Source organism: Trachurus japonicus, chromosome 13, assembly GCF_045865225.1.
Source record: "Trachurus japonicus isolate A0001 chromosome 13, Traja_1.0".
NCBI lineage: Eukaryota > Metazoa > Chordata > Actinopteri > Carangiformes > Carangidae > Trachurus > Trachurus japonicus.
The window spans coordinates 12910846-12922367 of record NC_140919.1 but is presented as its reverse complement, the minus strand read 5'-3'; the positions used below and the strand labels follow the sequence as shown (position 1 = coordinate 12922367).

The window sequence follows — 11522 nt, the reverse complement described above, 5'->3', positions numbered from 1 at the left end:
AGCACCATCAATCTATCTAGCCTCTGAAGCAAGTTCATTTTTCTGTATTACTTCACTGTGTCCATACAATTCATATATCAAAATCTCTGGGTTGGGTTGTGTAGCTATACGAATCCACTGAGAAGAGAGGTGCAAAAACCCAGCCGCAACCATTTCTGAATGTGACAGATGGAGGCAGAGAGAATAAAGATAAAGAAGAAGTGATATGAAATAAGGACAAAGTAAATAAGCTGCAGAAACGGGCAAAAGAAAACAGCAGTGCCAGGCACAGTGCCAGACAGAAGAGGTAATGAGGTGTGGAAAAGATGACAAATTGATAGAAAATGCAGGCTTAAGGGTAGTAGGAGTATGAAGACGTTAATGCAGTAGGCTTAACCTATCTATCTGTTTTCATGTTTTCAAGATTATTCTAAAAGGCAATTTGTCGCTAACACATGTCGCAGTGTGACAGGACAGACAAAGACTTATTGAAAGAGTGAGTGAGTTGCAGTGAAATAAGGTTCAATAACTAAACCACGCACATGACAACAGCTGTTATTGTGACAGGTCTTCCATCCACCTTCCACCAGTGATATTAAATAGACACATTTATTGTTAAAACAGTAGAAAATAAACCGGTAAGAACTGGAAGTCAGTGAGGAATATTTTCCCCATCGTGCTCGCAGGATGTATTCATTTTCACCTGGCTTTGCTGTGTAGCTGTTCTGTGTCAAATTGAGCGAGCATTGTTGAAGTATGACCTTTTCCTGCTTTTAACATTCCTAGATAGCCAATCAGGGGGGATACAGACAGAGGACATAATAACAAATACGTGGATGTGTGTGCAAAAACCAAACCAAACCACTCATTCTTCTTTCTCACACATGCACACCTATGCTACTGTATTTTTCTGGGCAACATGTTCTTCGCAGAGAGAGAGAGAGAGAGAGAGAGGAAGTTACAGGAAGATTGCGTGTTATTGGGAATTGTGTAAGTGTTATGATAAGAAGAATTGCTGTTTTGTTTGTGTCCCAACGGTTGGCATGGTGGAAAAACGGAAAGCTCAAGCATAAGACATGAACCTCAGTCTTATCTACGAAATACAAATAAAAAGTGCAGTTACACCCTCGAATCCACTGCCAGCTTGTTTTCACATTTTCTCTCACAAAATTCACCTTTCAGTTTAGGTTTTCCCAAAAATTATCCCAAAAAACCAAGCACAGGGTTCCTACAGGTTCCTTCAGGTTCCTTCAGGTTAAATTCAAGTCTTTTTAAGACCTTTTTAAGAACATTTATATAAAAATGTAATACCTATTTCACTGCCCTACCGGGAAAGAAAAGTGAAATCCTCGAATTTCAGAGCGTTTACTGTAAATTAACTGTATCATCCCACTATTTTTCTGGTCTTTGTGCTCTGCTAGGGATGTAACAATATCAAAATCTCACAATATTACAATACCTCAATAACAAGCCCATGATATTTATTGCAGTATCATAAGGCATCATGATATCAAAATCTCACTGTATGATAATACCATATAAGCTCCACAGTACAAGATGTATTAAGTCAACTTATTACTATTAGTTGACAGTCAGTCACTATTATTACTATTATTAACTTATTAAGTCAACAAGAAGAACATTGATCAAAAATAATCGTGGTTGACAAATGAAACTTTTGATGAAAAATGCAATATGGAGAAGTTAAATACAGCACAACTTTTAAGACCCAGAAATCAAAATTCAAGACTTTTTCAAGTCTTTATAAGGTATTATTTCCAAATTCATAAATTCAATGCTTTTAAGACTTTTTAAGACCCCGCGGGAACCCTGCAAGCAGTCTGTAAGTGCACGTGTCCGTTCTGTGGAGGAAATGAAGGTACACAAAAGACACAGGCAGTCCAGTAAAAAAGAAAACAAAATCTTTATTATTTTGTCTAGAAGAAGAGGCTGTTTTGGAAGGAGGTGTTGGGGAAATGTTGAAGAGGTAAAAGCAGCCGAGGAATAGGGCGGAGTCAAACAGACCAGAGGTTGGGGCTAAAACCTGGATTCCTGCAATTACGCCAACGCTCCCATCGGATCCCAGGCAGGAAGTACAACAGGCTCCTGATTCATTACATCCAGGACTTCCTGGGCCAGGAACTTCTTGTCTACCACGACCTCGTATACATACTCGGAGAACCAGTCGTCTGTCATGATCAGGTAACCTAAAAGAGACAAGACAGAGGAGAGAGACAAGCAATCGTTTGTTAAAGTTGGACTAGATTCGTTTTCATCTGAACCGACAGCAGTCGAACAGAACAAACTGGATCACAATCTGGTGTTGAAAGTGTTTTACGTGACCTTTTCATATGCTTCATGCTCGGTAACGGATATCCTAATTCGACTGACGGAGCTAATTATTGGTATTTTCTTTTAAAGATACTTTTTTGGACATTTTTGCCTTTAATTGACAGGACAGTGGAGAAAGACAGGAAAGTAGGGAGAGAGACTGAGGGACTGACACTCAATACATGGGACATGCTCTTAAAGGGATAGTTCAACATTTTGGCAAATTGTCCCATTGCCATAATCCCTATAGTCAGAGCAGTAGGTTTGTTACCTGAGTCGTTTTAGAGGTAAATTCATTCCCATCAGGGGCAGTTTTTCAGCAAAAAACAACTCTGTCTGGTAACGTTCTGTTATTATCTCATAGCGTGGTGAATGTGCAGGTCACAACTTGTCCACCAGAGCGTTTTGGAGTTGTTGGATTGTGTATTTGATGAGTTTAATGAGGGAAACCAAGAAATCCCATTAGCCTCCGTAGCGTAGCTCTGAACAGCTCGCGGCTCTGCTCCGCCGTTCTAAAAATAGCTTGCACCGACAATTAAAGGTAACGAACCTACTGCTATGACTATAGGGATTATGGCAATGGGGCAATTTGCCAGAATGTTGAACTATCCCTTTAACTACTTCACCACCTCCATATTGGCGTAAATTAAATAATAAAATCCATAGACACAGCAATTGAGCAGATGGCTGTAGAGAAACAAATACAGTATATAACAAGGGAATAAAAATTGTTGTTTCTGAAAAAAAAGAAAGAATTGAATTAGCACTTGCCAATGCTTTGTAATTCATTCCATACAACGATTATGTTATCCCGGCCAAAAAATCATCTACAGTGAATTTATACAAAGACCCGTGTGTTTATTTATTTAAATTAAGATGGGAGTGAGTGTTGTTTGCATCCTTCTCCTCTGTCTTCCAAGATTTTCACCCTTCCTCCTTTTCAGGGGTCTGACTCTGCAGTCAGAGCAGAGGGTTGTCATGCTGTGCAGCCAAACTCACATGCACATTAGAGTTCATTGTGAAGGTTTCGCAAATGTAACGTTTCCCCTTTATAATGACAGCTACACTTTAGAAGTGAGTTTGGTATTTTTTTCAATTTCCAGTTATTGCTTTAAGCTCACTATCCCCGGTGAGATGCGCTCGTATATGCTTTTCTATTTTGTATCGTATCAGATAGTAATCAATAGTATCAAACCATCATGGTCCCTCCATAAAAATAATGCAGCCAAGTACTATATGGCGATCATTGCAAAAGGACTGTAATCCTGTCGAAGCATTCCTAATTTTAGAAATTTAAAAGTGAGAATGATCCTCAATTAAAAAAATCGCAGCATTTGAGGAAAGAGGGCGAGAGTCAAAGATTAAAGCCGTAAACACAATTCTCTGTTCTTTCTTTCTTGATTTAAAGGTGTAAAGAAATGGCTGTTTGTCCCGTTTGTGGCGCCTCCTTCTACGAGTTGCTGCACAAGTTTACCCGAGTAAGCAAAACAAATTTGATTGGTCGTTATCGAGTGGGCGGGATATTAAATGTTTGGGGCAAGACGAGTGTGTGTCTCAGACGTTTAATTGACGGATGACGGATCCAATATCATTGGCTGATGAATCGTGAGCAGTGTGACGCATAATTCGTGTGCCTGCATTATCCAATGCGAAAGAAAACCACCCCACTTTCATCCCGGATTTACTCGAAAATAGGATTTTGCACAAAGTTTGGCCTACATCGTCTGATAGATGAGTTATTACACTAATTTTATGACCCATAGTAAGCTCAAATTCAATTTTCTTTTCTGTACAGCTTTAAGAAAATGGTTTATTAAACCGATTATCGTCGCTTCTCTCCTCTATTTCTGATTGGGGAGGAGCAGGAAGTGCTGCTAAGAACAATTCAACAGAAACACATAAACATCTATGCACATGAGTTGCAGTTGCTCAACAGTTCTCTTTATCACTGAAGTCTATTGTTTCAACAGGCAGAAGGGTGGGAGGGGGTGCAGTATGTATTCAACACCCCTGCCATCACCTCTGCACGTCCACCCTGATAAAAACTGAACAATGTGCGTCGTCTCTCCCTCCCTGAGTGTGTGTGTGTATGTAGCGAGTGTGCGGAGTGTGTAGTTGCCAAGCCATGCAAGGTCAACGTGGCCAAATCTGGGCTGGTTATGAAATGAAAGCGTACCTTGAACCTCGGCTGGTGGATGGAAGACATGTTGAGGATAACGTAATCTCTTTTTTGGAAGAGGATGAAGCCCCATGTTGAAATGATTAATTAAAATCAAAGATGTCTGTGTGTGTGTGTGTGTGTGTGGGACTTCAACGTAATTAACAAAGACTAAACGTTACGTGAAACCAGAGCGGCGGGCGAAAGCCTTGGAACATATTTTGAAAACCTGGATGAGACGGTTTGTTATGTATGCCTCAGTTTGTACACGAAGATTGTGGTGAATTCAAGCCCATTTTTACTCCTCTTTCTCCCCCGATGCCACCTCTCCACCTCCGTCTCTTCTCTTCTCTTCCTCCTCCTCCTCCTCCTCCTTCTCATGTGTTCGGAGTTGAGCAAAAAAAAAAAAAGAGAAGAGAGAGCATCCCTCCCTCCCACCGTCAAGCAGACTTATCGAGGACGTCAGGGGAACCGCAAGAACGTGCCACAGCTCCAAACAATGTATCCGAGATGACGTGTCAGTGTGTGTTGTTGTGTATGCGTGTTCTTCCAAGTACGCAAATCTTAGGTGGCACGTTGCCTGGTTCTCACTGTGGCGTCCGTGTGTGTGTCTGTGTGTGTGTGTGTGTGTGTGTATTGATGTGGAGCTTCCTGGAACCCGCGCGTTGGGTGGCATGGCGGCGGTGGTGGTGTGTGAGATCGAGCAGCGAATGTTGGGTGTCATTATTTGTTTTTAGGGATAGGCCGACTGTCCTGTCTCAGAAGAACAGATGGATTCAGTGTAAGCTGAAAGAAGAAAAGAGGAGCAGCCATGTTGCTTTTTTTCCAGCTTCAGCATCAATCGGGGTTCTTACAGCTTAAGCCAAATTTAATTTAAGACTTTTTAAGATGTTTTTAATGCCACTTGAAATGAAATTTAAGACAGACTTCACATTAAACACAAATGCAAAAAAAACAAAAAACAAAACGTTGTCACCACATACAGTATATTACATAGAGTTAGGGACAATTTTACCCACTTTCCTATGTGGTCCAAGGTAAAGTGACTGCTACATGAATGATTGGGGGGGGCTATGAGTGAGTGAGTGACATCATTTAACAGCTGTATAGTTGTGGAGAGGGGATGATAAACTAAAAAGGACACGTTTGCTTGTTCGTATGTTTCCATCCAAAGTGATTCAAATAACTGGGAAATGCGCATTAAAAGAAATTTGAGTTCTGTGTGTTTCCATTAAAAAGTGCGGACTTTGGTGAAAACTACAAACTCTTTTTCCGCAGCTGTCTTTTCAAAATAAATGCATAAAAAGTCCGAAAAAAAAAACAAAAAAACTGACTCAGGCGCTGGTGGTGGTGAGAGATTTAGCGGCCACTAACTCCTCTATGTCGGAATGTTCCCAATTATTTTGAGATTTGAGACTAATTCCAATCATAAAATCCCACTTACCAAGTGTTAACAATTTTAAGACATTTGAAAAACTGATTTAAGACATTTTAATGCCAATTAAGGCCTTGATTTTAGATTGATGAATTCAATGCCTTTTAAGACTTTTTAAGGATCCGTAAGAACCCTGATCAATCCTCAACAGCATTTGCAAGTGCAGTTCTACTCTGAAATTGGTGTGGGAACGCTGGAATACTGTGGAAGAACAAATACGTTTTATGGATGGAAAAAGTTGGTGTATTAATGAGAAACACATTGGAGCTATTTTTAATGAAACCATGTTGTTGTGCTCCCTTCTTCTAGTTCATGGTTTTATTGCCCAAACAGGGAATTGGCATCACCAAATATAGAATTTCAATGCACCCTCCGAATATTTGCATGACGACGGTGAATGGAAGACGTCTGTTTTTAATTCCTACTGAATGAGAACAGTTTTACATCTTTGTGAAAAAAGAAATCACAGAAAAAACTACTACTACTGATATACAAAATGTGAGAATGTATTTAATTTCATGTGTGGTAAATACAGCTCTAAGTAGAATGAGTTGTGTTTGTGTTGGTATTTAGAAGGGAAAAGACAAGAATGACTGTCATACATGTAGAGATGCTTTTAAGAAAGATTTCTTTGCATTATTATTATTATTATTCAAGGTCTTATTGAGACTAGTTTAGCCATTTTCAGCCAATAAAAGCTCGAAATGACAATATTTTTATTTCAATTTTGGGAGAAATTTGTTGTCGGTAGAACAAAAGTTTGTTTTACTCAAACACCTATAAATAATAAAACCAGAGAAACTGATCATTTTGGGAGTGGTCTCTTCATTTTTTCCAGAGCTGTAGATGGCAAACAGATTAAAAAAAACAAAAGCGTTGAAATTGAACCTTTAGATGAGGTGAAGGGACAGATATGTAACCGATGTTTGGGTAGAAAATAATGGCAACAGATTAGAAGCATACTTAAAAGCTAATGAAGCTTCTCTTCCAGAGACTCTGTTATGTCCACTTCCTTGGAAATCCTTCCATCCACATTAACATCATCGACCTGTGTTTGTTCAACAACAGAGCCACAATGGCCCGGAAATAATAGTTTAATAGTTCAAATGCAGTCAGGGCTCATGACAAATGTTAAAGGAGTCAATCTCCTGTCAAATTGAAAATAAAAACCTCAGACGGTTCCTGCCAGGCATTTGTCAAAAACAGTGTAAAAGTATGGGATGTGGAGTGAGCAGGAGTCATAACAGCAGCTGTGTGAGGGCTGAGAGACGGAGGAAACAGAAAGTTAAACCTCTCATGAGAGACTCCTTCTGGGTCGGGAGGAATATTAAAAGGCCTGAAGGGAGACGTTAAGCCAGACCTTATAAACACACTCCGCTCTCTCCCTCTGCTCCTTTTAGTGGCTATTACCACTATTCTTCCAAATTTCTCCTTTGTGATCTTTCCAAAATAATCTTTCCGTATACTTGCCTTTTGTTTTTCCTTCTCTCTCTCTCTCTAACTGATCTCTACCTGTGCTACACTTTTATTTTTCTTCCGTCTCTCCTTACTCCTGTACGCTCTCTCTCCACTTTCCCCCCTCGGGCTTTTTGTCAAACAACCAAAGATTCCCAAGAGAAAATCCACTTCTCAAACTTTTGTTCTCAATAACTTTATTAATTTGGCCCGCGGACAGGCTGCTGGTGGTGGTGTTTATGGAATAAGATATGCGTGAAATACATTTGATTTGATTTGACTTGAGGGGGTTTTCACATGTTTTCCCAACAGTGACTACTACGGTTTTGTGGGTTCAAGCAAATATTGTGAGAATGTGTGCGTCTCTCCGTCTCGTTGTGCGTGCGTGCGCATGCCGTCCGTCCCTGTGTATGTGTGCGTTGCCAGACGATGCATGACTGACCTGAAATAGTCTCCTATAATTTGCAGTGGAATGTGGACAGGAGAGGGAGAGAGACTCGGAGGAAGATGAGAGACAGAGATGAAAGAGACGGAGACAGTAACAGGAAAGCTACCTGCTGTGTTGTGTGGGGCTAAATAATAAATGACAAACCATCCCTTCTTACTTAAGAACAAACACCTTCATTTTTCCCCCCCTTGAATGCATCAAATGACTATCTGGGAGTTTGCCCAAGACTGACTTAGTTTGTTAAATTCATTTTGGATGTGTGGTTGAAACAAACAAACAAGAAAGAACTCGGTAATCCGACCACAAAAAGAAATAAATCATCAGGCTCAAGAGTTCCCAGTCATCATGAGGCCAGTTTTTATGTTTATGTTGTCCATATAAAGTCTTATTCTGCAGAAACCTAAAGGCCAGCGCACCCCAGCATTGAAAACAGTCACATTTCATTGGAAATTAATCAGATAATTCCCAGCAAACTATCACCGTCACTATCATTGGGTTTGCATGCAAGGGGCAAAATAAGTCCCATCATCCAAAACCTTTCTCCTCCAATTTGAGGAACCTTTTTTTTGGCCGTGTTGAACCAGAGTTATGCAGAATTATGAAGTCAATGGTGCGAATCTGTCTGCGTTTCCTGAGCGACCAAGCTAATAACCGCGCTAAGGAGCACGCTAACTGTGAGTGAGCTCTGAACTCTGAATGAAAACAATACACAGTGATGATGACCAACCAAGTCTCTCAGGGGGAGAGTAAAAAGAGCACAAGGCGGAGAAATTAGGAGGAAACTCAGTGAGCTGATGTGACTGACTAGTGCTCGCATGTTAGTGGCTGGAGGTTAGGGTCTCACCAGCTACGGTGGGTTCACTAACTTATTCTGTGACTATGTTTATGCAACTAAACCCAGAGGCTTTGTGCTACAAAAAAAAAAAGAAAAGAAAAGAAAAACACACAGGGGGCTTTGTGTCTGTGTGTCTGTCTGTGAGACTTTATGAAACAGGACACAGCCAATTACAAGTTCATAAAGCAGCATCACAGGGTAACCCCTCAGTCTAATCTTCTTCATAATTCAATAGACACAAACAGGAAGATGACGGTTTGTCCCGAGACACCGTGGTGTGAGAAAGATGTGATGGAGAGATACAGAGCGCAGAGAGGAGCTTTTGTTGTCAAACTAAGAATATGATTTTAGGACGCGATCCAAGTGAAGCAAACTAGATTAGATGTTTTTCGTCCAGCGACCAGCGCCTTCTTAAAGCCCCAACTCTAACTTATTTGGCTTTTTATTAGCAAAAATCAAATATTGTTTTCGTATTTCACTGAAGTCGAATCACACCCGCATACAAATGAAAGCTTTCTGGTACCTTAGAATGAGTTGTTACAAGTCGTTACAAATACATAAGTGGGCGACGCACCGAACCGAGGCGGCCATGTTGCATCGCCATTTTTTTTACGTTCAGTAGCAGCGTGACCGTAGGTAACCACGGAAACTCAGTGGAGCTGTCGGCTCGGGGAGAAAGTTTTCCAGGTAGCGCCTGTTAAAACTGTCACCACTGTGTAGTGTGAGGAAGGACGGAGGCACTGGTGTTGCATTCAGGTGCAGTCAGGCAGACGGCCGTCGGCAAACCAACCGGATGTCATTTTACTTGACGAGAGAAAGACGGTAAAACATGGGTCAGGTAGAAACAATAATCAATAATAATAACAATAATCACCATGACAACATATTGTCACACCTGTATTGTTTTGCCTCGTGCTGGCGGACCACTTGTTTACATAGACGCTTGTTTATCCTGTTACATGCAGCGTCTGTTGTCTGTCTGACATCTGCCCGATTTCACGTGAATGCAACATCAAGAATACGTTCCGATATGCAACCGCACCGCTAGATGGGGGGGAATTCCTACATATTATACCTTTAAAGAAAACAGGGCATTTCATGTGTGGCTGCAGGTTAAAATACATTTTTGCTGGTTTTCCATTAAAGGTTAAGTCTCTCTCTCGTTTATTTGTGATGTGTTGTTGCATTACCTTTGTTCCCACGATCGTCGCCCCAAGAGTTTTCCACCCTCCACTTCTCATAGCCTTCTTTCCCATCCTGACAGAGAGAGAGAGAGAGGTATAAAGGCAAATAATGAGGAGATAAGAACGAGAAGCAGAGACAAGAGGACAGAAAGTGTCCTGACAGCTGGGGTTACTTATGAGGGGGAAATTGACAGCGCTATGAAAAACTGTAGCCGATTAAAGCAGCATAAACACGCAGCAGGGCTTTGATGCAATGAGTCCTGGGAAACTCTGCACGTGTGTAATCCTGTCGCTCTGCTTGTATACATACTGTATGTTTGCAGGAGTTTACTGAACAGTCACACACCTGTACTGTACTGTAAGCGCTTGTGTTTATGCCAGCGTACCTTGTCTGTGACAGCAGTGAGGATCATGGCGTGGGTCATGAGAGAGTCTCCGTATATCAGTCGCTCTGCCTTCGAAAGGTTCTTCACCGAAACTCCAAACACAAGCTCATGGTTGAACCTACACACACAGAGACAAAAAACACATTTCAGGTAGGGATGTCACGATTATACATTTTCTTGGTATAAGGAATGTGTAAAATGATCAAATATAGTCAAAATATAATTACATTACTCATTGTTTACACAGTATCTATTAATATAGGGCCAATTATTAATCCTCCAGGAGAAGTGTTTGAAATATTCAGGTCATAAATTGTAATTTATACCAAATGTTCACGTTCATCTTAATCTTTTTTGTTTTGTTTTGTTTTGCTTTTTTTAATTAAAAAAATGACACGCTAACATCTAAATTCCTACCAATTCAATGTTACATTAGTTAAGGAAGGAAGGAAGGAAGGAAGGAGGGAAGGAAGGAAGGAAGGAAGGAAGGAAGGAAGGAAGGAAGGAAGGAAGGAAGGAAGGAAGGAAGGAAGGAAAGACAAAGGGAAAGATGGGAGGAAAGAAGGAAGGGAAAAATGAAGGAAAGATAGAAGGAGGGAGGGAACAGATTGGGCCAATTGGGTCAAAAAGGAAGGAAGGAAGGAAGGAAGGAAGGAAGGAAGGAAGGGAAAAAGGATTGTGGAAAGAAGGAAGGGAGGGAGGATAAGGATTGTGGAAAGAAGGAAGGAAAGAAAGATGGAGGGAAGGAACAGATTCGTTCAAGGAAGGAAGAAGGGAGGAAAGAAAGATGGAAGGAGGGAACAGATCAGGTCAGTTGGATCAAAAGAAGAAGGAAGAAGAAGTAAGGATGAAGGGAAGGAAGGAAGGAAGGGAAAAAGGATTGTGGAAAGAAGGAAAAAGAAGCACACAAATTCAATGGTGCAAGGAGGGAACGAAGCCGGTTGGCTTGTACATAGGTAGGAAAGAAAGATGGAGGGAGGGAACATATTTGTTCCAGAAAGGAAGAAGAAGAAGAAGAAGAAGGAAGGAAGGAAGGAAGGAAGGAAGGAAGGAAGGAAGGAAGGAAGGAAGGAAGGAAGGAAGGAAGGAAGGAAGGAAGGAAGGAAGGAAGGAAGGAAGGAAGGAAGGGTAAAAAGATTGTGGAAAGAAGGAAGGAAAGAAAGATGGAGGGAAGGAACAGATTCGTTCAAGGAAGGAAGAAGGAAGGGAAAAAGGACTGTGGAAAGGAAGGAAGAATGGAGGAAGGGAACAGATTGGGTCAGTTTAACCCAGAAAGACAACAGGAGGGTTAAATGGACCAGTATCTGTGCA

General features: G+C 41.0%; 1 protein-coding gene across 1 annotated transcript in view; it reads right to left on the bottom strand.

The window, feature by feature from the left end:
* Nucleotides 1–1881: 1881 nt before the first annotated feature.
* Nucleotides 1882–11522, bottom strand: part of blmh (bleomycin hydrolase) — a 35608-nt gene continuing 25967 nt past the window's right edge. Inside the window, exons 10-12 of the mRNA XM_085794864.1 lie at nt 10212–10329; nt 9832–9898; nt 1882–2186 (exon numbers count right to left, since the gene is read on the bottom strand). Of these exons, the coding sequence (XP_085650990.1) occupies nt 2038–2186; nt 9832–9898; nt 10212–10329 (334 nt within the window). The 3' untranslated portion in view covers nt 1882–2037. The remainder of the gene's footprint in view (nt 2187–9831; nt 9899–10211; nt 10330–11522) is intronic.